The sequence below is a fragment of the Leucoraja erinacea genome, unplaced genomic scaffold, assembly GCF_028641065.1.
Source record: "Leucoraja erinacea ecotype New England unplaced genomic scaffold, Leri_hhj_1 Leri_1122S, whole genome shotgun sequence".
Classification (NCBI taxonomy): domain Eukaryota; kingdom Metazoa; phylum Chordata; class Chondrichthyes; order Rajiformes; family Rajidae; genus Leucoraja; species Leucoraja erinaceus.
In genome coordinates, this window is record NW_026575366.1 from 25660 (window position 1) to 51945 (window position 26286).

At 49.1% G+C, this 26286-nt stretch overlaps 1 protein-coding gene across 1 annotated transcript; it reads left to right on the plus strand.

The window, feature by feature from the left end:
• Positions 1 to 1113: 1113 nt before the first annotated feature.
• On the plus strand, positions 1114 to 26280 carry LOC129715329 (SUN domain-containing protein 2-like). Its single transcript, XM_055665201.1, has 10 exons — positions 1114 to 2140; positions 4754 to 4935; positions 9334 to 9512; positions 10436 to 10585; positions 11788 to 11856; positions 13400 to 13493; positions 18212 to 18264; positions 21498 to 21582; positions 24893 to 25115; positions 25816 to 26280. The coding sequence occupies exons 2-10, from the start codon at positions 4814 to 4816 to the stop codon at positions 25966 to 25968; spliced, it is 1128 nt and encodes a 375-aa protein (XP_055521176.1). The 5' UTR covers positions 1114 to 2140; positions 4754 to 4813; the 3' UTR covers positions 25969 to 26280.
• The last annotated feature ends 6 nt before the right edge of the window (positions 26281 to 26286 follow it).

Sequence of the window (26286 nt, forward strand, 5' to 3'; positions counted from 1 at the left end):
AAACATGGGGGGGAACGTTTCTGTCCATGAACTGGGCCCTGGTTCTGGAATCTCCCAAAATCGAGAACATGTTTCCAGCCTCTAGCGTGACAAAACCATTAATAATCTTATATGTTTCAATAAGATGCCCTCTCATCCTTTTAAATTCCAGAGTATACAAGCCCAGCCACTCTATTCTATCAACATATGACAGTCAAGCCATCCCTGGAATTAACCTGGTGAACCTACATTGCACTCCCTCAATAGCAAGAATGTCCTTCCTCAAATTTAGAGACTAAAACTGCACACAATAGTCCAGGTGTAGTCTTACTAGGGCCCTGTACCACTGCAGAAGGACCTCTTTGCTCCTATACTCAACTCCACTTGTTATGAAGGCCAACATGCCATTCGCTTTCTACACTGCCTGCTGAACCTGCATGCTTACTTTCAGTTACTGATGAACAAGGACCCCCAGATCTCGCTGTACTTCCACTTTTCCCAACTTGACACCATTTCTATGATAATGTGCCTTCCTGTTTTTGCAAGAATTTTGTACGTTTCTCAATCTTCTAAATTCTCGCGAGTACAAGCCGAGTCTATCGTGTCTTTCTTCATATGAAAGTCCTGACATCCCAGGAATCAGTCTGGTGAACCTTCTCTGTACTCCCTCTATGGCAAGAATGTCTTTCCTCAGATTAGGTGACCAAAACTGTACGCAATACTCCAGGTGTGGTCTCACCAAGACCCTATACTCGCAGTAGAACCTCCCTGCTCCTATACTCAAATCCTTTTGTTATGAATGCAAGAATCCATTCGCTTTCACTCAGCTGCAGGTGCATTCCAACTTCCAATGACTGGTACGCAAGTCACTCAAGTTTATTTGTCTCACCACAGACCCTGTACAAATGAAAGTGGCAATGCTCGCGAACAACAAAACAACCAAACTCCTTATAAACACAATCAAACACACATATTATTTTACATATTAAATAATAGAAGGAAAAACGTTCTGTACAGTTAGTCCCTGGTGAGAAAGGCGTTTACAGTCCGAATTGCCTCTGGGAAGAAACTCCTTCTCAACCTCTCCGTTCTCACTGCATGGCAACGGAGACGTTTGCCTGACCGCAACTATGACACCCAGGTCTCGTTGCATCTCCCCTTTTCCTAATCGGCCACCATTCAAATAATAGTCTACTTTCCTGTTTTTGCCACCAAAGTGGATAACCTCACATTTATCCACATTATACTGCATCTGCCATGCACTTCCCCACTCACCCAGCCTATCCAAGTCACCTTGCAGCCTCCTAGCATCCTCCTCACAGCTAACACTGCCCCCCCAGCTTCGTGGCATCCGCAAACTTGGAGATGTTGCATTCAATTCCCTCGTCCAAATCATTAATATATATTGTAAATAGCTGGGGTCCCAGCAGTGAGCCTTGCGGTACCGCACTAGTCACTGCCTGCCATTGTGAAAAGGACCCATTTACTCCTACTCTTTGCAGGATGCTATCCTCATAGCATCCTCCTCGCAGTTCACATTGCCGCCCAGCTTTGTGTCATCTGCAAATTTGCTAATGTTACTTTTAATCTCTTCATCTAAATCATTAATGTATATTGTAAATAGCTGCGGTCCCAGCACCCAGCCTTGCGATACCCCACTTGTCACCGTTTGCCATTCTGAAAGGGACCCGTTATTCCCTACTCTTTTTCCTGTCTGCCAACCAAGTTTCTATCCATGTCTGTACCCTACCCCCAATACCATGTGCTATAATTTTGGAATGTTGGGGGGTGGAACCGCGACACAAAGTAACACTCTAGAATGTAGCATTTTGAACGAGGCAGCCAATGGGCAGCGTCGTCGGGGACGGGACGTAGAAACAGACACAGACAGACGGCGTTGGAGGAGGTCGTGTCTGGTGTCTGCTCTGCTTAGCTCAGCTCTGCTCAGCTCAGCCATACTCTACCCTACCCCACCCTACCCTACCCTCATCTACCATCATCTACGATTATCTACCATCATCTACGAACATCTACTATATTATACTATACTCAAGGTGCGGCGACCAGAAGGGGAGTGGTTGAAGTGGCCACGCTCCCACTCCTTGTTCCTGGAGCCGTGCGGAAGCTTCTGCCGCTCGGACCCCGCAGGGACCATCACTCGGTGAGTCTGTGTGTCTGTCATGTCGGTCCCTGGCCCCGCACAGGTGACCGCTCTTCCCGGTGCCGGGGGCCCTGCGGACGGGGGTGACCCAGCCTCACCCCCTTGACTGCCTCCCTTTATCAGAGGGCGGTGGAGGCATTTTCTCTGGATGCTTTCAAGAGAGAGCTAGATGCATTCCTAGCTACCTGCACTCAGACCATAACCCTCCGTTTCTTTCCCGTCCAAATATGGATCCAATTTATTTTTAAATGATAAAATCGAACCTGCCTCCACCATTTCCACTGGAAGCTCATTCCACACAGTCAGGATATGGGGAGAAGGCAGGAACGGGGTACTGATTGGGGATGATCAGCCATGATCACATTGAATGGCGGTTTCTGGCTCGAAGGGCCAAATGGCCTAGTCCTGCTCCTGTTGTCTATTGTCTAAACACTGACCCACGGCAGCGCTGTCGGAGCCCAGTGGCGCTTCACCCCCCAATTAACTAACCGCACACTTTAAAGAGGTATTGTACAAGACGCGAATAATAGTCAGTATTTAAAGGATTAAGGTGTATTATCACTGTGAGGATTTGCTGCTTCTTCTCTGGCACTTTAACTTTGGATCACTAGTTAACGTTTATTATTGTCAATATGATCCACCGCTGGGTTTGGTGGATCATAGACTGCGTGTCCAGTTCAGGGAGAGGCCAACGGCTGCTGTTTTGGGAAAAAACAGTATGGAACCTTCAAGCTCTATTGAAGGTCCTGTGTTAATCCCGGGCTTTAGCCTCTGTCTATCTTCTCTTTGTATCTGTGTGTTAAGTGGTGCCGGTATCTCGGCCCTCCGTGACCATGATGAATTGATGAATTTGCAGTGTCGTGGCCCTGAAGCTGTAGAGGTTTTCACACCATATCAATCCTGTGCTCTGGTCGGCGTCTTGCTGCAAACCTCGTTATCTCTGATACAGGGGTGGTAGCTGGTGACTCGTGGTTAATGATAGGGAAACTGTTAACTACCTGTGATAAAATGTCATGTTAAAGGGAGAATGACTGAATTTGCCAAAAGTATTATTATCTATCTACTATAATATTACTCAAACTATCATTTTGCTTGTTTGTATGCATGCGTGCGTGATTCCAAAACTCCGCCAAAATGGTACATGATAGCGCTACAATTTTTGGTCCACCGTTGTCCGAGGGAGTCCGTTAGCCAAGTTTTGTTTAGATTGATGTTATTATTTACAATTTATTGACATTTGAAACTTTACAAAAACTACTTTTAAAGCACACTTCCACTTGCCCTGCCTGTCAATGACACCACGATGGAATCCAGAATCTCATTTACATAAAATTAAAAACAAAATCTGTTTTATTCAAATTCTTCCGTTTTCATTCACAATATCGTCACACAGGGAATCCGAATCTCATTTACATTAAAAAATCATGGGGTGGAGTGGGATAGGGTGGAGGTAGGTGAGGAGTGGGGGTGCAGGTAGGGAGAGGGGTTATGGAGGGAGGAAGGGACTGAGGGAGGGAGAGGTGATTGAGGGAGGAGAAGAGGGGAAAGAAGAGGGAAGGTGAAGATGCCTGGTGTGGGCTGAGCCCCAGGGCTGTAGCTGGGCCCGGGGTTTGGGCGCTGGGGAGCGGACACAGACATCGACTGGGCCCTGGGCTGGGGTTCGAGTTGGTGTGGGTCCGGGGGCCGCTACTCCGGGCCCTTGGGGAGGGAGAGGAGCGGGACCTGGGGCAATGACTAGGCCGCAGCCTCAGCCTCTCCCTCCCATGGCTCCAGACCATGACATATGACGCCTTTATGGTCGTGACCCCCAGATCCTGTTGTATTTCCATTTTCACAACTTGACACCATTCTGATAATAATCTGCCTTCCTGTTTTTGCTACCAAAGTGGATAACCTTGCATTTATCCACATTAAACTGCATCTGCCATACATCCGCCCACTGACCCAACATGTCCAAGTCGCACTGCATCTAACATACATCAGCACGGAAACAGGCCATCTCGACCTTCTGACCCGAACACATAATCCCCTAGTCGCCCTGCGCTCAGCCATAACCCTCCATTCCCTTCCATCCATATAACTATCCAATTTACACTGCCTCCACCACCTTCACTGGAAGCTCATTCCACACAGTCATCTGAGTAAATTTGCCCTCATGTTACCCCTAAATAGTCCCTTCATCTCATCATGTCCCATTATATTATATGGTTATATGTGCAGGAGTAGGCCATTCGGCCCTTCGAATCAGCACCCCATTCTCATTGCATCCTCATAGTTCACACTGCCACCTAACCTTGTGTCATCTGCAAATTTGCTAATGTTACTTGTATAGTCCCCTCATCAAAATCATTAATATATATTGTAAATAGTTGCAGTCCCAGCACCGAGCCTTGTGGTATCCCACTAGTCACTGCCTGCAATCTGAAAGGGACCCGTTAAGCCTACTCTTTGTTTCCTATCTGCCAATCAATTTACTATCTATGTCAGCACACTATCCCCAATACCAGGGAGAGTGTGTAGGATGACAGCAATGTGTACCCCTCCCTCTCTGGGCCAGCGGGCAGAGTGCCAGTGCAGGATTGCCCCTCACACTGTCTTTCTCTTTGCTCACAGTTAGTGCGGAAGACTCGCAGTGCTCGGGCTGAGGCTCGGGGTTGTGGTGCTACGGTGAGGATGTCCCGCCGCAGTCCCCGTCTGGCCAACAACGGCTATTACCAGCACAACGACGACACCTCCAGCAGCAGCAGTGGCTCCGCCAAATCCGGCGCTCCCTCTTACAAGGAGACTCCTGTCAGGTACGTCTCTCTAACTCTCTCTTGTCTCGTTCCCCCCCCCTCCCCATCTCGTTCTTTCCTCTCGAAGCTATGCTCCTTTCTAACAGTAAAGATGCAGCCTCCAACCTAGTACCTCACTCAGGGAGCTGTGTATCACAACTCCAACTCCCCCCCCCCCCCCCCCTTCCCTCTCCTCCCCCCCCAGCACTGCCAACTCCCAATCCCCTGCATTCCCCCCTCCCCCAACTGAACATTTCCCTGCAGGAAAATGTTCTGGACAAAACCCCAAGGAAAGTTCCAACAGCCTCTTCTTTCCTGCTTGGAATCTCAGGTGGAGGATGATAGGATGTGTATATCTTCCATAGGCCAAGGACAGGGTTGCCGTGCCAATAAGTTGTTGATGAAGCCATTCGGTTGATGGGCTCATGAGGGATGTTGGAGGGAACGTGAACAGGGGCTGCCTGACCCATTTAGTTACTCCAGCACTTTGTGACATTTTTTATAAACCAGCATCTGTAGTTCCATGAGGTGGGGAAGTGGGAGAGAAAGTCATGATATTTCTTCCCCCTGTGAAACAAACTTCTTCCCCCCCCCCCCTTTCCCAGCTCTGACAAGCGATTCTCTCCATCCCTCCCCTACCCAAGTCGCACCAGCTTCTCATTCTCACTTAGCAAACGGCAAACAATGGCCTGTTTCCTTTATCATGGTTACGTTTTTGCAAAACTTTCATTCATTTGTTCCATATTTCACTACATCACCGTCTCTATCTCTCATTTCCCTTTCCCCTGACTCTCAGTCTGAAGTTGTGTCTCGACCCGAAACATCACCTGTTCATTCTCTCCAGAGATGCTGCCTGCCCCGCTGAGTTACTGCTGCTTTTTGTGTCTATCCGGTATGAACTTGAATCTGCAGTTCCTTCATACACCTACCTGTGAGATTTCTGCTGCCATCTTTTAGTTTAGTTTGTTGGTTACGTGTTGCGAGGTCCAGTAAAAACTTTTGTTGTGAGCTAACCAGTCTGCGGAAAGACTATATGTGAATACAATCGAGCCATTCACATTGTACATGATAAGGTAAATAGCGTTCAGTGCCAGATAAAGCCAGTAGATTCCTATCAAAGATAGTCCGATGGTCTCCAATGAGGCGGATAGTCGTTCAGGACTGCTCTCTGGATATGAGTAAGATGGTTCAGTTGCCTGATGACAACTGGGAAGAAACTGTTCCTGAATCTGGAGGTGTGCGTTTCCACACTTCTACACCTTTTGCCCAATGGGTAAGGGGAGAAGGAGGAGTGGCCATGGTGACAGGTGCTTGAATGTGCTGGTGGCCTTGCCAAGGCAGCGTGGGGTGTAGCGTTGTCTGGGCAAGGCCACCACCATAATCAAGGACAAGTCACAACTTCTGTTTGTTATTGGGGCCCAGGCACTTTTTGTCAGTTTTAAGATGCCTGCTCTCGGCGGTTCATGCTAATGGTGGGCGTGCATTGTGCCCTGATCCCTTCTTTTTATTCTGTTCCATATTTCTCCATCGCCTTGACACCGTTGTCTCAGACTGGATCATCACCCAGGTTGATCCTTGGAATACGTCTTAAGCAGAACATTTTTGATTTTAGTTTGGGGAATGGATTTAGGAAGGTAGCAGGATTGTCAGGAGGGAAAGGTGTTCAGTGGTTGTGTCAACATTTTGTTCAGCTTAGCGATATAAAAGGACAAAGATCAACTGGAAGCGAATGCTAACTCCCTAATAACTGTCGGACAGAGTAAGACCCTGATTGGGTTGAAAGAAACTGCAGATGCTGGTCGATACTGAGATACAAAGTGCTGGAGTAACTCAGCGGGTCAGGCAGCATCTCTGGGGAATAAGGATGGAACCTGTCTTCAGACTGAAAGTAAGGGGGACGGAATGAGAGGTAGGAAAAAACCAGAACAAACTGGGGCCGGCAATTGATGACCAAGGAAGGGTGGAGCCCACAATGGCCCATTGTTGGCTGGGGAAGAGGTGATAACGACAGGGATACAAGGATGCGAACAGTGGAACTAGTAGTATGCCCAGTGTGGGGGAGAGAGTTAATGCAGGAGTTACTTGAAATTGGAGGAATCGATGTTCATACCACTGGGGGGCAAGTGAAATGTGAGGTGCTCTTCCTCCAATATGTGTGTGGCCTCACTATGTCAATGGAGGAGGCAGAGGACAGAAAGGTCAGTGTGGGAATGGGAAGTGGAGATGCCACGACATGTGGACACGTGACTCCTGTATGGTCGTGAGTAGTCGCCCGAAAAGTCATCGCTTTTTCTGGTTGCCGCTGGAATTTCAACATTGAAAATTTTCAGCGACCTGCTGTGACTGACGGGTGCCGGCAGTCGCCAAAATTATCGCATAAGTGGGACAAGCCCTTAAAAGGCCTGTCCCACTTGGGTGACCTAATTCGTGAGTTCTGGCGAGTTTGCCCTCGACTCATACACGCAGCATGGTCGTCATGTGGTCGTAGGAGGTCTTCGTAACTCTCCTTCATGCTCGAGAGTGGCCTCCGCGCACTCGAGGCCTCAGCTAGGTCGCAGCGGCTTTTTCAATATGTTAAAAAATGCCCGTGAGTAAAAAAAGGTCGCCATGGCAAAACAGCGATTCTTTTCTTTTTTGTAGGTTTAGTAGTAGATCGTAGTAGGTCAGCATGCTAGTCATAGGTAATCGAGGATAGTCGAACGTAGTTGTAGATAGTCTTCATCATAGTCAAAGGGAGATCGAAGGAGATCGTCTTCACGCTCCACTATTTGGTGTCCAACTTTCCTGAAGTTAGTCGTAGCTAGTCGAAGCTAGTCTTCAACATAGTCGAAGGAGATCTTCTACATACAAGCTAGCATTATCCTACACACACTAGGGACAATTTATAATTATCAGTAGCCAATTATCCTACAAACCTGTACATCTTTGGAGTGTGTGAGGAAACTGGAGCACCCGGAGAAAACCCATGCAGACACAGGGAGAAGGTACAAACTCCATAGAGACAGCACCCGTAGTCAGGATTGAACCCAGGTCTCTGGTGCTGTGACGCAGCAACTCTACCGCTGCGCCGCAGTGCCGACACAAAGGTTGTCTGTGAGTGGATATGTGTACGATGAATAAATATTTAGTGATGTGGTCACAATGGACGCAGGGGATGCTGCTGCGAAACTTCAACATGCTTGGCTGTGTATTGCGGTGTGTGACCTGCAGGGTGGCAGGCGGTCGGACAGGGTTGTTTTTGCTTGACTGGCACAGATGGGCTGAATGGCCTCCTGTGTAATCGATGTTTAAATTCTTCTCACACCCTGGCATCTGGAAACTGAGCACTGCTCAACCACAGTGCCGGTAACCTCTACCCTGACCCAACTAGTCTGATTTAAAGTGTAGGGAGTAACTGCGGATGCTGGTTTACACCGCAGGTAGACACAAAATGCTGGAGGAACTCAGTGGGACAGGCAGCATCTCTGATAGAAACAATGGGTGACGTTTCAGGGTGAGACCTTCCGAATCTCAGTCTGAAACATAGAAAATCAGTGCAGGAGTAGGCCATTCGGCCCTTCAAGCCAGCACAGCCATTCAATATGATCATGACTGATCATCCAAAATCAGTGCCCCGTTCCGGCTTTTCCCCCCATATCGCTTGATTCCCTTAGCACTAAGCTAAATCTAACTCTCTCTTGAAAACATCCAGTGAAGTGGCCTCCAGTGCCTTCTGTGGCAGAGAATTCCATACAATCACAACTCTTTGGCTAGAAAGGTTTTTCCTCATCTCAATCCTAAATGACCTACCCCTTATTCGTAAACTGTGGCCCCAGGTTCTGGACTCCTCCAACATCGGGAATTTTTTTTTTGTGACAGCCTTGTCCAGTCCTCTAAAAAAATTATGTTTCAATATATATCCTCTCATCCTTATATAAAGCAGTGAATACAAGTCCAGTCGACCCATTCTTTCATCATATGTCAGTCCCACCATCCCGGGAATAAAACTGGTGAATATTTTTCTTTTTTGTAGGTTTAGTAGTAGATCGTAGTAGGTCACACACTCAATAGCAATAACGTCACAACTCACTAATGTGAGATGTCACTAATGTCACAAGAGTTGTGAATTTGTGGAATTCTCTACCACAGAAAGTAGTGGAGGCCGATCCATTGAAAAGAGAGTTAGATGGAGCTCTTAGGGCTAGCGGAATCAAGGGATATGGGGTGAAAGGAACGGGGGTACTGAATGATCAGCCATGATCATATTGAAAGAGTCTGGCTTGATGGGCCAAATGGCCTACTCCTGCATCTATTTTCTATGCTTATAATCATTACCCAGAGTGTGTTTTGGATTGCTGTGCCAATTTCACAGAAGTTGCTGCTTCTCTTTGGCAGTCCTGGTCTGTCTCCGCTCTAAATCGTTGCCCTTTATCGTTTCAGGTTGCACAAGAAAAGGTCAAACAGCAAGGGGCTGGGACCTGTGCCTGGCGTTAAAGGTTCGCCGTCCAACAGTTCAGTCAACAGTCTGAGTAGCTACATCAGCAACATCAGCAACGCCTCCAAGCGCTCTCAGCACTCTCAGCGCCTCGGCAGCAGCAGCGGCTGGCAGGAGGCCGTCGGTACGTGTCTGGGGAGGGCTGCGCGGGGGTAGGAAGCAGGGCACCGGCGCATTTATTTAGTCAGTGGGTGGTGAATCAGTGGAATTCATTGCCGCTGAAAGCCGTGGAGACCAAGTCATTGGATATTTTTAATGCAGAGATTGATAGATTCTTGATTAGTACAGAGGTTATGGGGAGAACACAGGAGAATAGGATTACGAGGGAGAGATCGTTCAGTCATGATGGAATGTCGGAGTAGACTTGATTGGCCTGATTTTCCTCCTATCACTCATGACATGAATATCCACTGACTTGGCCTCCAAGGCCTTCTGTGGCAAAGAATGCCACAGATTCACCACCCTCTGACTAAACGCATTCCACCTTATCTCCTTCCTAAAGGAGCGTTGTCTAATTTTGAGGCTATGAACTCTAGACCTCGACTCTTTCACAAGTGGAAACATCCTCTCCACATCCACTCCATCCAAACCTTTCACTTTTCGGTAAGTTTCAATGAGGTGTCCCTTCATTCTTCTAAACTCCAGCGAGTACAGGCCCGGTGACGTCAAACACATTTCTGGAGAGAAAGAATGTGTGACGTTTCGGTTGAGATCCTTCTTCGGACTTAGAGGGAGATTTGGAAGGGTAAGGTGCGAAAACAAGAGATCAAAGGGGACGGAGCTCTAAGAAAATGTAGAATAGATCATTGTTAGCTAGGGGAAGGTGACAACGAAGCATCCAAAGATCAAATGTAATCAGGAGGACAGTTAAACTGGCCGGAGAACTAGGATGGTGGAGGGATGGAGAGAGAGAGGGAAAACAAGGGTTACTTGAAGTTAGAGAGATCAACATCATATTGTTGAGTTGTAACGTGTCCAAGTGAAATATGAGGCGCTGTTATATTTTCCTGTGATGACTTGCCTTGTTAACCTGTATCTCGCATCCAGCAGTCGGAGGGCCGTCCAGCTTTGAGGACAGCGACAACTACAAAGTAAACAGAGCATCCGGCAGGATGGGGATACTGACAGCACCTTCCACTTCTTCCCACACCTACTTGTCATCGACATCTGGCTACTCCTCCCAGGATGAGCTGCAGGGTAAGTGGAACGTTCACCATCTCACATCCCACGTCCCTCATCCTGAACAGCTAACGCACGGCACGTTGCACTATCGGGAGAGAGGACACATTGGCTGGGGCTGGAACAGAGACTTTAGGGATTTAATATTGAATGAAGTTGGGTAGTGGGGCAGCTGAGCGGGCACTTACTGCGGTGGGTGGATGAGTGGGTGGGAGGTGTTACTAGGGTGGGTGGGTGAGAGGAAGATGTTACTAGGTGGGTCAGGGTGGGTGGGAGATGTTACTAGGTGTGGACAGGGTGGGTGGGAGATGTTACTAGGGTGGAGCAGATGGATGGGGGCAGTTACTAGGGCATGGACAAGGTGGGTTGGTGAGTGGAGGATGTAACCAGGATGGGGACAAGGTGGGTGGGTGGTAGATGTTGGGTGTGGGCACTGTTTGAATTGGGGATGTTGCTAAGATGGACATGGACATGGGAGGGTGAGTGGGGGAGGGTGTGTGGGGGGTGTGGGGTGGGGGAGGGGGGGGGGTGGGGGGGTGGGGGGGGGGGTGGGGGGGGGGGGGGGGGGGGGGGGGTGGGGGGGGGGGGGGTGGGGGGGGGGGGGGGGGGGGGGGGTGGAGGGGGGGGGGGGGGGGGGGGGGGGGGGTGGGGGTGGGGGGGGGGGGGGGGTGGGGGTGGGGGTGGTTGGGGGGTGGGTGGAGGATGTTCGGGGTGGGGGTGAACATCCCATTGCTGGGGAAGGGTGAGATTGAGTGGGCTATAACAAGGCGCGGGTGTCGGGACATGGGGTGGGTACATGTGCTGTTACTGGGAACGGGGTGAGGGACTTGTAAGCGGGCTGACGGTGGGGAGGATAAATGGAGCTGGAGGGGTGTGAGGGTCCGTTACTGGGGCAGGTGAGGGTCCGTGGTGATTTCCAGTCACCCCCCCCCCCCGGTCACTCCTTCCCCCAGTGACTGATCTCCCTCCCTGGAAATTACACTACTGCTACTGTATATACATATATATATTTACTGTTCCATTATTCTGTGTCCCCACTTCTGGGTGAGATGCTAACTGCATTTTGTTGTCTCTGTACTTGTACACTGCACAATGACAATAAAGTTTTTGAATCTTTGAATTTGAATCTGAAACATTGGGCCACGTGGCCCTTTGAACATTGTAAACCTTGAGAGAGAAGTTTGCTTTGTTGACATCTTGCTCTTCTTTCCCACCCCCAGGTTTGGCCTACTCTAAATCATTCTCTCCCCTTGCCAAGCTGTGGGGCTGGATCTCGCTGCTGTCTCCAGGTACCTGCATTACTAATCTTCCCTCTTCTGTGCTCCATGGCCCCAAAACTCTGCTCCAGTCAACCAGTGCCCTGCTGATACTGGACCCAGTGGTGAGGTAGAGCCCGCTGCTCCTTCCTTAAACTCCCAGGGTTTGCACAAGGCCTGGTCCCCAGTGCTCTGTTGTTCGTGCAGCCTAGGACCACAGTCAGTGCGGGAGGAAGCCACCTACCAGCTTGGTACTCTAGTGTGTTCCCTCAGCCTGACTGGGTCACTCACTGAGATGAGTGGTGAGTTGCTGAGAGGACCATAGAGTCAAGAAACGACTGACTGTCAATGCTCGGTTACTCGATCCTGACTGAAGTCGTGTTGTAACACCTAAGGGAGGCCTGGTTTGTGCTCCAGGGTCACTGGGGCGATGGAAGACTAGGATCTCCTTTAGATTTCCCCAGCTGTGTGGCACTGAGGATGCTTTTGAAATGTAGTGTAACATGGTGGACCGTGGCCAAGCTCGCACACAGCATTGTGGTGATGAGCAGACGCCCATGTTCAATAAATATACATTTCTCTAACTTCCCTCCCTCTCCGTCCCACCCCCTCCTTAGTCTTGTACTAGTTTCACTGTCGTCCGGGTGAGTTTCATTGTCTGTATAATTCGTTAACACCGAGCCCACAGCCAACCAACAACGGACTGTTTCCTTGATCATCGTTACATTTTTGCATACTATTCGTTCATTTGTTCCATATCTCTCTACATCACCGTCTATATCGCTTGGTTCCCTTTCCCCTGACATCAGTCTGAAGAAGGGTCTCGACCCGAAACGTCACCTATTCCTTTTCTCCAGAGATGCTGTCTGTCCCGCTGAGTTACTCCAGCTTTTTGTGTCTATCTTTGCCCATGTTGGTTGTGGGATAACAGACAATAGACATTAGGTGCAGGAGCGTCCATTTGGCCCTTTGAGCCAGCACCGCCATTCAATGTGATCATGGCTGATCATCCCCAATCAGTACCCCGTTCCTGCCTTCTCCCCATATCCCCTGACTGCTATTTTTTAAGAGCCCAATCTAACTCTCTCTTGCTCTCTCTTGAAAGCATCCAGAGAACCTGCCTCCACCGCCCTCTGAGGCAGAGAATTCCACAGACTCACCACTCTCTGTGAGAAAAATGTGCTTCCTCGTATCCGTTCTAAATGGCTTACTCCTTATTCTTAAACTGTGGCCCCTGGTTCTGGACTCCTCCAACATCGGGAACATGTTTCCTGCCTCTAGCGTGTCCAAGCCCTTAACAATCTTATATCCTCTGGAGTACCCCCATCAGTGCTGTTGTCCCCTTGACATCCCTGCGACCTATTTTTTCTCGGGTGCCCTATAGGTCCCCTGGGTTCTCCTGCCACCTACGGTGGACTTTCTGTGGTGGTCCCTGCAGGGGAGAAGGTCTCTCAGCCTGACGTGGTTCCACAGTATCAGTGGGTTCCGTGTGGGAGAGTCTGAGCTCTCTCCGTTTCCACTGATGGGAAACATCGGGGACCAACGTTGTCTAATGTTGTGTTGCTGTCTCTTTCAGAAAAAGCTTTGCCCCTGGTGTACTGGTGGTTGGGCACAGCCTGGTACCAGTTAACAACGGCTATCTCCTTGATCGATGTCTTTACTCCTTTCAGGTACGTGATCAGGGGATCCACAGACTCCCTTCCTCCACCTGGTCAACTGAAGCAGAGTCACCCATCCCTGCTGCCTCCTCCATCTCCTCCCCACCTCTGTACTGAACACACCCTCCCACAGGACACCCAGTCACACTGAACCCCTGATAAACTCACCACAGAACAGCCCACACTCACTGCTACAGGTAAACTCGCCGTAGAACAGCCCATTCTCACTGTACCCAACAATGCCTTACAACGCTTACAGCGGCAGAGACCCAGATTCCATCCTGACTACGGGCGGTGTGGGGGTTCGGGACAGGTGGGTACAGATGGGGAGAGAAAAGAGGACAGAATGCAGATTGGCTGAACAGAGAGAACGAGGGAGGAAGGAGGGGGGGGGGCAAAATAGGGGACTGGGACAGATAAAGGGGGTAGGTAGGGGGGGTGACGGGGGGATGAAGGTTAGGCAGGTGAGAGAGGGTAGAGGACGGGGGGGAGGGGATGATGAAATGACGAAAGGGGCCTGACGGGGAGGCAGATGAGCTTAGGGGTAAGATAATGAAACCTAGGTACGGGGGACGTTGGTAGCCATGAATGAAACCTGGTTAAGGGAGGGGCAGGACTGGCAGCTCAATGTTTTGGGCTACGGGAGCTTCAGGAAAGACAGGGGTGAGGGAAAAAGAGGAGGGGGGGTTGCATTGTTGGTTGATGAGGATGTCACGGCAGTGTTCAGAGGTGACATTACAGACGGATCGTCTAGTGAGGCTATATGGGTGGAATTGAGGAACAAGAAAGGGATGATCACCTTGTTGGGGGGGTACTACAGACCCCCAAATAATCAACGGGAATTAGAAGAACAAATGTACCGGGAGATTGCAGACAGCTGCAGGTCAAATAGGTTGTTGTAGAAGTGGATTTTAACTTTCACAATATAGACTGGGAAAATCATAGCGTGAAGGATTTAAATGGGGTGCAATTCCTCGAAAGTGTTCAGGAGAGTTTTCTTAAGCAGTATGTGGAGACCCCCACATGTGAGAGGGCAACACTGGATCTAGCATTAGGAAATTGGGAAAGGCAAGTTAATGTAGTGTGTGTGGAGGAGCCTTTTGGGTCCAGTGACCACAGTTCGATTAGGTTTAAGATAGTTTATGTATGGGGATGGGAGAGGGGGTCACGTGTTAAAAAATGCACAACTGGGTTAAGGCCAACTTTGAGGGCATGAGAGAAAATCTTGCTCAAGTTGACTGGAGCATGTTATTTGAGGGGAAAAGTGGAATGTTTTAAGTGTGCTGACGAAAGCTCAGGATATGTATGTCCCCGAATAGAGTGACGAGCAAAGCAAGCAAACGTAAGGAAGCTTGGCTGACGAGGGAAATTGAGGCGTTGGTCAAAAACAAGAAGGATGCATAGGACAGGTATAGGCAGCTGGTGGGATCAAGTGCATCCCCGGAGGAGTTTGAGGAACTAAGGAGTAAACTGAAAAAGGTGATCAGAAGGGCAAAAAGGGGCCAGGAGATAGCTGTGGTGGGTAGCAACAATCCCAAAAGAATTTATAAATCCGTAAGGGGGCAAAGAGTAACCAGAGAGAGAGAGTGGGACCTCTCAGGAATTAAAGCAGTCACATCTGTGTGGAACTACAGGAGATGGGCAAGGTCCTCAATGAATATTTCTCCTCTGTATTTACCGAGGAGAAAGATAGTAGGACGGAAGGTAGACAAAATTGCTGGAGAAACTCAGCGGGTGAGGCAGCATCTATGGAGCGAAGGAATAGGTGACCTATCGGGTCGAGACCTTTCTTCAGACTGATGTGGGGGGGGGGGGGGGGAAAGAGGAAGAGGGGGTGGGAGGCGGGGGGGGGGGGGGGGGGGGGAAGGGGGGGGGGGGGGGGGGGGGGGGGGGGGGGGGGGGGGGGGGGAGGAGAGGCGGGGGGGGGGGGGGGATACAGGGGGCGGTGGGCGGAGAGCTGGAAAGGGGAGGGGAAGGAGAGAGAAAGCTAGGACTACCTGAAATTGGAGAAGTCAATGGTCATACCGCTGGGGTGGAAACTACCCAAATGAAATATGAGGTGCTGCTCCTCCAATTTGCTATGGGACTCACTCTGGCCATGGAGGAGGCCCAGGACAGAAAGGTTGCATTTGGAATGGGAGGGGAAGTAGAAGTGCTGAGCCACCGGGAGATCAGATTTGTTAATGCGAACTGTGCGGAGGTGTTGGGCGAAGCGATCGCCAAGCCTGAGCTTGGTCTCACCGATGTAGAGAAGGTGACACCTAGAGCAGTGGATGCAATAGATGAGGTTGGAGGAGGTGCAGGTGAACCTCGGCCTCACCTGGAAAGACTGCTTAGGTCCTTGGATGGAGTCAAGGCGGAGGTAAAGCGACAAGTGTAGCATTTCCTGCGGTTTCAAGGGAAAGTACCAGGGGACGGGGTTGTTTGGGTGGGAAGGGACAAATTGACCAGGGAGTTATGGAGGGAGCGGTCTCTGCGGCAAGCAGAAAGGGGAGGAGATGAGAAGATGTGGCCAGTTGTGGGATCCCGTTGGAGGTGGCGAAAATGTCGAAGAATTATCTGTTGTATGTGACGGCTGGTAGTGGGGAAGGTGAGGACAAGGTGGACTCTGCCCTTGTTACAAGAGGGGGGGATGGGGATTGAGAGCGGAGCTACGGGATATAGAGGAGACCCTGGTGAGAGCCTCATCTACAGTCAAAGAGGGGAACCGCCATTCCCTAAAGAATGAGAACGTCTCAGATGCCTTTGTTTGGAACACCTCATCCCGGGTGCAGATGCGGCGTAGTCAGAGGAATTGGGAGTAGGGGATAGAGTCCTTACAGGAAGCAGGGTGGGAAGGAGTGTAGTCCAGATAGCCATGGGAGTCAGTGGGTTTGTAGTAGATGTTGGCCAGTAGTCTGTTACCTGCGATGGAGATAGTGAGGTCTAGAATCGGTAGGGAGATGTCGGAAATGGTCCAGGTGAAATTGAGTGCCGGATGGAAGTTAGTGGTGAAATGGATGAAGTCAGTGAGTTGTGTATGGGTGAAGGAGGTAGCACCAATGCACTCGTCAATGTAGCGGAGGTAGTGTTTGGGGATGTGACCACGGTACGCCTTGAACAAGAAATGTTTGACGCACCCTACAAAGAGGGAGGCATATCTGGGGCTCATGGGCGTGCCCATAACTACGCCTTGGATTTGGAAGAAATGGAAGAAATGGGAGGAGTCAAAGGAAAAGTTGTTGAGGGTAAGGACCAGCTCCACTAGGACTGTAGGACGGAGGAACTTGGAGCCGTCAATGGAAATGTCTTGCGGGCAGTCAGTGTTACCGTCGAGGAAGTACTGAAGGTACTGTCGTGTTTGAAGGTAGACAAATCACCGGGACCTGATCAGATATATCCAAGGACATTGCAGGAAACTAGAGGGGAAATTGCGGGAACCCTGGTTGAAATTGACGAGTCGTCCTTAAATACTGGAGGGGTACTGGAAGACTGGAGAGTGGCAAATATTGTGCCTCTTTTCAAGAAGGGCTGCAGGAAAAATGCTGGGAACTCTTGGCCGGTGTGCATAACATCTGTAGCTGGAAAGTTACTAGAGAGTATTCTGAGGGATAGGCTATTCAGACATTTGAATGGGCAAGGGTTGATTTGGGATAGTCAGCATGGTTTTGTGCATGGGAGGTCGTGTCTCATATACAAAATCATGAGAGGAATAGATCGGGTAGACGCACAGTTTCTTGCCCAGAGTAGGGGAATCGAGGACCAGAGGACATATGTTCAAGGTGAAAGGGAAAAGATTTAATAGTAATCCGAAGGGTAACGTTTTCACACAAAAGGTGGTGGGTGTATGGAACAAGTTGCCAGAGGAGGTAGTTAAGGTTGAGACTACCCCAACAGTTAGATAGGTACATAAATACGACAGGTTTGGAGGAATATGGACTAAGCGCAGGCAAGTGGGACTAGTGTAGCTGGGACATTGTTGGTCGGTGTGGGCAAGTTGGGCCGAAGGGCCTGTTTCCAAACTGTATCACTCTATGACTCTAGTCTGTATAAGGTAGTGTCAGTGGGCAGGAATCGTTGGTCAGTGCGGATTCAATGGGCCGAAGGGCTTGTTTCTGTGCTGTGCCTTTAAACTAAATTTAAAAAATGATAACCCATTTATTGTACCCCAGGTAAACGCACCACAGGCCAACCTACTTGTACTACCCCAGATAAACCCACTAGAAACATAGAAAAAACATAGAAAAATAGGTGCAGAAGGAGGCCATTCGACTCTCTGAGCCATGGACTACAAGATAGCTTGCCCACACTCTACCCCAGATACACCCTCTGATCCTGTACCCTAGGTTGACTAATCTTTGGATCAGTGTCACCATGGCTCTGAGCTTTGGGTGTGTGGAGTGAAGGTCTGTCAGCAACGTGGGTCCATGGAGGGGTCTGTCCATCTCTTGACCATAATCATTGACCTGATTCTGTCTGTTTGATGGGAGCATTCAATTTGCTTGTAACGTGTGTGTGGAAGGAACTGGAGATGGTGTTTTAAACCAATGATAGATACAAAAAGCTAGAGTAACTCAGCGGGTGGGGCGGCGCACCTGGAGAGAAGGAATGGGTGACATTTCAACACAACGCCCTTCTTCAGACTCCAGAGATGCTGCCCGACCCACTGAGTTACGGCAGCTTTTTGTGTCCATCTTGCTTGAGACGGGGTTAGGTTTAATATCTGGCTGATGTGTGTGTTTCCCCTCCAGGTGTGTCCCTCACGTGAAGAAATGGATGCTGCTGGTGTTGCAGGCATTACTGGGTAAGGACCTGCTCCATTTCACATCTCACTTCATCGATCATTGATGTCTGCAGGATAATATGAAGAGAAAATCTTCACTGAGGGTTCGAGCAGTTGAGGCAAAACATGAGGAGAAACAGTCAAGTTGAGAGTAAAGGATTAAAGGTGGAGGGAGGGATTGGGGTGGGGAGGGGGCTGTATGTGCTGGGCTGAACAACAGCTGGCCAGTTTATAGTTTATAAAAACTGAGTATCCGGAGCCCAAGGTTCTTATTGGAATTAGAGAGTGAGGTCCAAGCAGCTGAATTGAGGTTGTGTTATATTGTACAGGCCCAGTGCCTACAAATGCTCATCACACGTCAACCCACTCATTCCTGGGATCATTCTCGTAAACCTCCTCTGGACTCTCTCCAACACCAGCATATCCTTCAGATGTGGAGCCCAAAACCGCTCACAATACTTCAAATGTGGTCTTATAAAGCCTCAGCGTTACATCTCTGTCTTTCCATTCTATTATCAGGGTGCTTGTATTTGATAATCTCGCTGTTCTAACGCGTGCAAAGATGCTAATCTCCAGATTGCTCCCAGTAGCTGGTACAGTGATTGTAGGTGTGGGAAGGGAGTGTGGGGGATGAGTAGGGGAGTGATGGTGTAGGAGGCAGGGCTGTATATTACTCGGGCACGGGCACTGGTTCTGAGGGCAGGTGGCACCTCGAGGCTGGGACCAATCTCCTCGATGGGTTTGTTAATGACGTTTGGACGGGTTGATATGGTTTGGTATAGAAGGAAATTTGAGCCAAGATTTGGGGGGAAGATGGGCAGAACAGGGAACGAGAGCTTGAAGTTAGTGAGTGTTTGGGAGGAAGAGGAAAGAAAGGCTGGAAAATCCAATGGAGGAGTGTGGCTCCACTTGAAGCAAGGATTCCATCGAGGGGAAAATGTCAAAGGCTAGAGGGCATAGCTTTCAGGTGAGAGTGGCGACGTTTAAAGGAGATATGGCCCCAAAGTTGTTTTTTAAGAGTAGTGGGTGTCTGGAACGTGCTTCCCGGGGTAATGGTGGAAGCAGATACGATAGTTGATGTTTAAGAATGTTTTAGATTTTAGATAGGCACATGGATATGCAGGGAATGGTGGGAAATGGATCACATGCAGGTGGAGAGTAGTTTAACTTGGCATCATGTTCGACACAGACATTAGGCCGAAGGTCCTGTTCCTGTGCTGTTCTATGTTGGAGGATGACTTTCTTTCACTCTGATTTTGTTCTGAGCTGCTCATTATGGAGAAGGGAGACTGAGGGATGACATTACTAGTTAATGAAACGTTGTAAACTGTGAAAGAGATGATATGTGTAGGAAGGAACTGCAGCTGCTGGTTTAAATCGAAGAAGGGTCTTGACCCGAAACGTCACCCATTCCTTCTCTCTAGAGATGCTGCCTGTCCCGCTGAGCTTATTTCAGCATTTGCGACTATCTTCAGAAGGGATGATATGTTAAAAAGTCGTCAATGTCGAATGTAAGATGAAAATGGGCAATTGCTGACTTGTGAGTGCACTGTTGACCCCAAATAGGGTGTGAGAGAGAACAAGTTCATAAGCAAAGTTCCAGCAAGTGTAAATGTGCAAGGACAATGTTATTGGATTTCAATTCCCCGGAGGTGAATCGTGATTAGTTGTAGCTATTCATACGAGGGGGATAATATTGTTACAGTAAACAAATGTGAAATATTGTGTGGGATGTGCAGAGAATAAGGGGAGGCATCAAGGGTCGGTCATTTTAGTCAATGGGTAACTCACCAGGCTCGGATGAAATGTATCCCAGGATGTTGAAGGGAGCCAGGGAAGAAATTATAGATGCTCAGACCGTGATATTTTGAATCTTCCTCACTGCAGGAGTAATACTGGAGGATTAGATTACTAACATATGGTTGTTTAAAAAGGGAGCATGGGAGAGCCCAAATAATTACAGGCCAGTTTGCTTAACCTGTGGAGGACAAATTATTGGAATAGATTCTAAATGGTATAAAATTAATTTAGAGGTGAATGTTTTATAGAACTGAGAGTAAGCATGCAGGTACAGCAGGCAGTGAAGAAAGCTAATGGCATGTTGGCCTTCATAACAAGAGGAGTTGGGTATAGGAGCAAAGAGTTCCTTCTGCATGGGGCCCTAGTTAGACCATACCTGGAGTATTGTGTGCAGTTTTGGTCTCCAAATTTGAGGAAGGACATTCTTGCTAGTGGATGCCAATTATCTGGATGCTTTCAAGAGAGTTAGATAGAGCTCTTAAAGACAGCGGAGTCAGTGGATATAGTGAGAAGGCAGGAATAGGGTACTAATTGTGGATGATCAGCCATAATCATATTGAATGGCGGTGCTAGCTCGAATGGGCTACTCCTGCACCTATTGTCTATTGTCTAAAAGTTGAGTTAAGGAGAGGTCGTCAGGATGGAGTTCTTGCAGGAAGGCTCTGTCTGACTGATGGTTACATTGTTTAAGTTGGTGACAAAGAATTGATAAGGCCAGCATGTTTCATGGAGACTATGGTTTTCAGTGAGGTTTTTGGTAAGGCCCCATTTGGCAGGTTGGTTAAAAAGTGAGTGGTCCATTGGAACCAAAATTTGATTTGTGGTAAAAAGCAAAGGTTAATGTGTGGGAAGGAACTGCAGATGCTGGTTTACACCGTAGATAGACACAAAATGCTGGAGTAACTCAGCGGGTCAGACAGCAACTCTGGAGAAAAGAAATAGATGACGTTTTGGGTCGAGACTCTTCTTCAGACTGAGAGTCAGGGGAAAGGGAAATGAGAGATAGAGACAGTGATGGAGAGAGATGTAGAACAAATGAAAGAAAGATATGCAAAAAAGTAACAATGATAAAAGAAACAGGCTGTTGTTAGCTGTTTGTTGGGTGAGAAAGACTACAGACAATGAGACTCATCAAGTTGACTTTGAAGCTGGTATAACTTGGGTGGGGGAGGGATGGAGAGAGATGGAATGCAAGGTTTACATCAACTTATAGAAATTAATATTCATACCATTGGGATTTAGGTTGCCCAAGCAACATATGAGATGTTCCTCCAATTTGCGTTTGGCCTCACTCTGAGGACATAAAGGTTAAGTGTGGGAATGCGAAAGGGAATTAAAGTGTTTGTCAACCGGGAGATCAGGTAGGTCCAGGCAGACTGAGCGCAGTGAACGGACTGAGGCGACTGCAAACCTTCAATGTTACTTGCTTCAGTGCAACCTTTCTGCCTCTGCAGGTGTTGGCCTCTTGATGTCATCCAGAGGTATCTGGTCTCGTCCTGAGAAGCTGGGCGCGCTGGAGAGAACTCAGGTGAGCCCCTGAAAGCACTCAGGTGAGCCCCTGACCGCAGGTCATGGCTGCCCGTGAGCAGTCCGGGTGTCTGGGGTTATGGGGAGAAGGCAGGAGAATGGGGTTAGGAGGGAGAGATAGATCAGCCATGATTGAATGTAGATGGGCCGAATGGCTTAATTCTTCTCCTATCACTTATGGCCTTGCCAAGCAAGTTGGCAAACTGGGCTCATGTGGCCCCACAGTCCTCTAAACCCTTTGTCAATATTTCTGTCCAATTGTCTTTTCAGAGTGTCAGAAACCAGTGAGTACCTGGTGGATTTTGGCATTCACTGAAACTCTTCATGTTTTGAGAGGTGGGGGGCAATCCCCCCCGATGTTTTGTAATTTGGATTTTGAAATTCGGTGAAAAAAATCTAATAAAATCTCTGCTTTCCGCGAGACAGTGGGGATGTCACTGTTAAGCGCTTGTTAATTGTCTCTAATAACATCGTATTAACACGATGTGTCACCAATTGTGTTTTGACCTTCAAGTATTACTGAAGGTATTCACGGAGAATTTCTTAAAGTTGTCTGATGCGGGTACAGTTACCATTTGAACTAATTGGATGTATTGGTGGATGGGAAAGATTTAAACGGTTTGAACGGGTTTCCTGGCTCCTTGCAGGTAAGTCCTTCATTCAGGTCACTCACGTTATTTCGTTTTTCTTCTCTCTCTCTCTCTATCCCCCTCCAAGGTCGATTCTTCTGTCACCCTTTATTTGCTTCAGTTTTATTTGTTTAAGTGTTATTTATCACATTGTAGCTTTTGAAACATTCAAGCGGGTATCAGACGTTTTCTCAGGGCTGAATTGGCCGATTTGTGGGGCCTTTCATAGCCCGGCGCGGATTAAAATCAATCTGCTGCATCAAGGCGATCGAGGCTCCCGATGTTGAAGCCCTCGCCGGCCGATTTTATACCACGCCGGGCAATGAAAGTCCCTGCAAACGGGCCGATTCAAGCTCCACGATTCGGGGTGGACGAAGCTGCTGTTGCTGGACTTCGGAGTTGGTCACCAACCAGGTTAGCTCGCAATGTTACCGTCCACATGGCCCACGCCCGAAGCCTCGCGTGTGTGTGTGTGTGTGTGTGTGTGGGGGGGGGGGGGGGGTGTGTTGTATGTGTGTGTGTTTGTGTGTACGCGCGCATGCACGTAGCTACCAAGGAATTGTGTCCCACCCCCACCCCATGTTTTGACAGCGATTTAAACCCCGGAGAGAGAGAGAGTACCCAAGAATGACAGCAGGGGCAGTGCACCTCCTTGAATTCACCTTCTGAATCCCACTCCAGCCTGCCCTAACTGATTTCTGAATGAGGTACAAAGCTGCCGGTTCAGTTTAGTTTAGAGATAGAGCATGGAAGCCGGCACTTTGGCTCACCGAGTCCGCACTGACCAGCGATGCTCTCACATTAACACTACTCGACACACACCAGGGTCAATGTTACATTTAGACCAAGCCAATTAACCAACAAACCTGTACGTCTTTGGAGTGTGGCAGGAAACCAAAGATCTTGGAGTAAACCCATGCAGATCATGGGGAGAAGGTACAAACACTGTACAGACAGCACCCGTAGTCAGGATCGAACCCAGGTCTCTGGCGCTGGAAGACAGCAAGAACCACCGTGTCGCCCCTCGGATGTGGGAGGCAACCGGAGCAACCGGAGGAAACTCCCACGGTCATAGGGAGAATGTACACAAGAGAGCACCCAAGGTCTGGGTCAAACCCAGATCTCTGGCACTGCGAGGTAACTTGGTCGGCTTCAATGTTGGGCTGAAGGGCCTGTCTCCGTGTTGTATGATTCTGCAGACCTGAGCCCTGTGCTTCCAGATCAGCAGCAAGGACCCATACTGCAATCGTCCAGGTTCCCAACACCACTGAACCGACCACTGTGCACAACTGCACAGACTTGCTAGACATTAAATGCTGGAGTAACTCAGCAGGTCAGGCCGATTCACTGGAGAAAAGGAATAGGTGACATTTCTGGAAAGTCTCAACCCGAAACGTCACCTATTCTTTCTCTCCGGAGATGCTACATGACTCGCTGAGTTACTCCAGTTTTTGTGTCTATCTTCGGTTTAAACCAGCATCTGTAGTTCCTTCCTATGCATTCTGACAGCTTGCTAGCTGGTTTCTCGACACTAGCCGTGCTGTGCAGCTTTGTGCTCCACGCCCATGAGTGTGGTTTGCACACCCTTCGTTAGGTGCCCGCTTCTGTGTGGCCAGCTCACCTCCCTCGTGAGAATAATCCATGAGCCAACTCATACTTATTTAGATCCAAAGCATTCTCGGGGTAATCTTTGTCTTTTGACGGTTACCGCACATGGTATAGATGTCTGCTCCGGTCAGTAAATGTGGAATCAAGGACGGCACGGTGGCATAGTGGTAGAGCTACTGCCTTACAGCGCTTGCAGCACCAGAGGCCCGGGTTCAATGCTGATTACGGGTGCTGTCTGTACAAAGTTTGTACGTTTTCTCCGAGATCTTCGGTTTCCTCCCACATTCCAAAGACATACAGGTTTGTTGGTTAATTGGCTTGGTATGAATTGTCCCTAGTGTGTCGGGGACAGTGTTAGTGCATGGGGATCGCTGGTCGGTGTGGACCCGGTGGTCCAAAGGGCCTGTTTCCTTGCTGTATCTCTAAACTAAACTAAACTGCACACAATCCCCAAGCAGAAAGAGCAGTGAGACTTGCAGCTTTGTGGCTGTGGTTGGGAGGTGTTGCCCAGAGCTGCCAACCCAGGGACAAGGCAGTGTTTAATTTCACACCTGAGAGGTGTCGCACACACGCACGCACGCACACACACACACACGCCCACCGTGGGATTTGACCTTCCTGCCGCCCGTAAGTGTTGTTGCTGGAACGACTTCAACCCGGGCTGTCACTGGAGAAATGTTGATCAAAGTTTTCCCATGGCCAGTGGGGGAATGGGTGAGCAGAGATGAAAGGCAGAGGAGTGCTGGAAATGTGGGTGGGAGGAAGGAGCATCAGGGGAATAGCCTTTCAGCCCACAATGTCAATGTGGAACATGATGCAAAGATGACTAATCTTGCTTGCCTGCACACAATCCATATCCCGCCATTCCGTGCATATCCATACGACTATCAAAATGCCTCTATCGTATCTGCCTCCACCGCCTATCCTGGCAGAGCCTGTTCCAGGCATCCACCTGGTATAAAAATCTATCACCTTTATACTTGATCCCTCTCATCGTAAAGCTATACCCTCTGGTCTTTGACATTTCCACCCTGCTACCACTGCGCCACCATATTGCCCAAGCTGACTGTCTTGCTCTGTTCCTAGGCTGGCCTGCAGGTGCGTGTGCAGAGAATGGAGAAGGAGCTGGAGCTGCTGACCGCTGACCTCCGGGCTTGGCTGGACTGGGGCGGTGGGCCGTCTGAAACCATACGCCTCCCTCCCCCACTGACACCAGCCCACATCATCAAGCTGCTGGGCAAGGTAACCCTGCAGAGACTGGATGAGCTTCGGAACATGCTGCCCTTCGAGTCGCTGGAGAGGGTGCAGGTGAGTGTCAAATGCTGGCAGCTTGGCCTCTTCCTCCACCCCTGCCTGGCAGTGATGTGTAGAGTCTGTCCGTAGGGGGGTGAGCAGAGCCTTGATTGACACGAGGAAATCCAGCTGTTAGTTAACCTGTTGCTTAACCTGCCTGGTGGTCATTGAGAGAGATGGCATGGAAACAGGCCCTTTGACCCACTGAGTCCACGCTGACCATCGATCACCCATTTGCACTAATCTAATCCATTTATTATCTGGCAACTGAATAAGTTTACCACAACTAGAGAGCAGTCCTGAACAACGATCTACCTCATTGGTGACCCTCGGACTATCTTTAATCGGATTTTACTATCTTTACCTTACACTGAACGTTATTCCCTTATCATGTATCTATACACTGTAAATGCCCCGATTGTAATCATGTATTGCCTTTCTGCTGACTGGATAGCATGCCACAAAAGCTTTTCACTGTACAGGTGACAATAAACTAAACTGAACTTTATTCTTTCCATATTGTCTTCAATCCCCTCCCCCCCCCAGATTCTCCACTTGCCGACATGGAAGAGGCAATTTACAAAGGCCAATTAACCTACGAATCTGCACACATTTGGTTTTCTATGTCTACAAAGGCTCTCGCTCTGCGTTGGACAGAGGTGGGGTGGGTGCGTGCCCCTGGTGAGACTGTAACGCTGCTTGTGTTTGCTTCCAGGCTGACATCGCCGCCATCCAGCAGAAGCATGAGGAGCGGACGGAGCCGGCGCTGCGGGCAGTTGGTTGCAATACCAAGGTGGGTGCGGGGAGAGAGAGCTGGTGCTGGTGTGGGAGAAGGGGTAGAGAGGGCACAGGGAGTCATGGTTCATAAGTGATAGGAGCTGAATTAGGCCTTTCGGCTCATCAAGTCTACTCCGCCATTCAATCATGGCTGATCTATCTCACCCTCTTAACCCCATTTCCCTGCCTTTTCTCCATAACCTCTGACACCCATACTAATCAATAATCTATCTACATCTTCCTTAAAAAGATCCACAGCCTATTGTGGCAGTAAATTCCACAGATTCACCACATTCTGATTAAAGAAATTCCTCCTCATCTCCTTCCTAAAGGAACGTCCTTTTATTCTGAGGTTAAGGCCTCTGGTCCTAGCATGGCAAGTTTTCCTTCACATTCTGCCTGAAATGGC

Coding starts and splice junctions, on each gene's coding strand:
- LOC129715329 (XM_055665201.1), top strand. CDS start 4,814: ATGTCCCGCCGCAGTCCCCGTCTGGCCAACAACGGCTATTACCAGCAC. Junction 18,265..21,497: donor GGTGTTGCAGGCATTACTGG/GTAAGGACCTGC, acceptor CTGCCTCTGCAG/GTGTTGGCCTCTTGATGTCA. Junction 25,116..25,815: donor AGTCGCTGGAGAGGGTGCAG/GTGAGTGTCAAA, acceptor GTTTGCTTCCAG/GCTGACATCGCCGCCATCCA.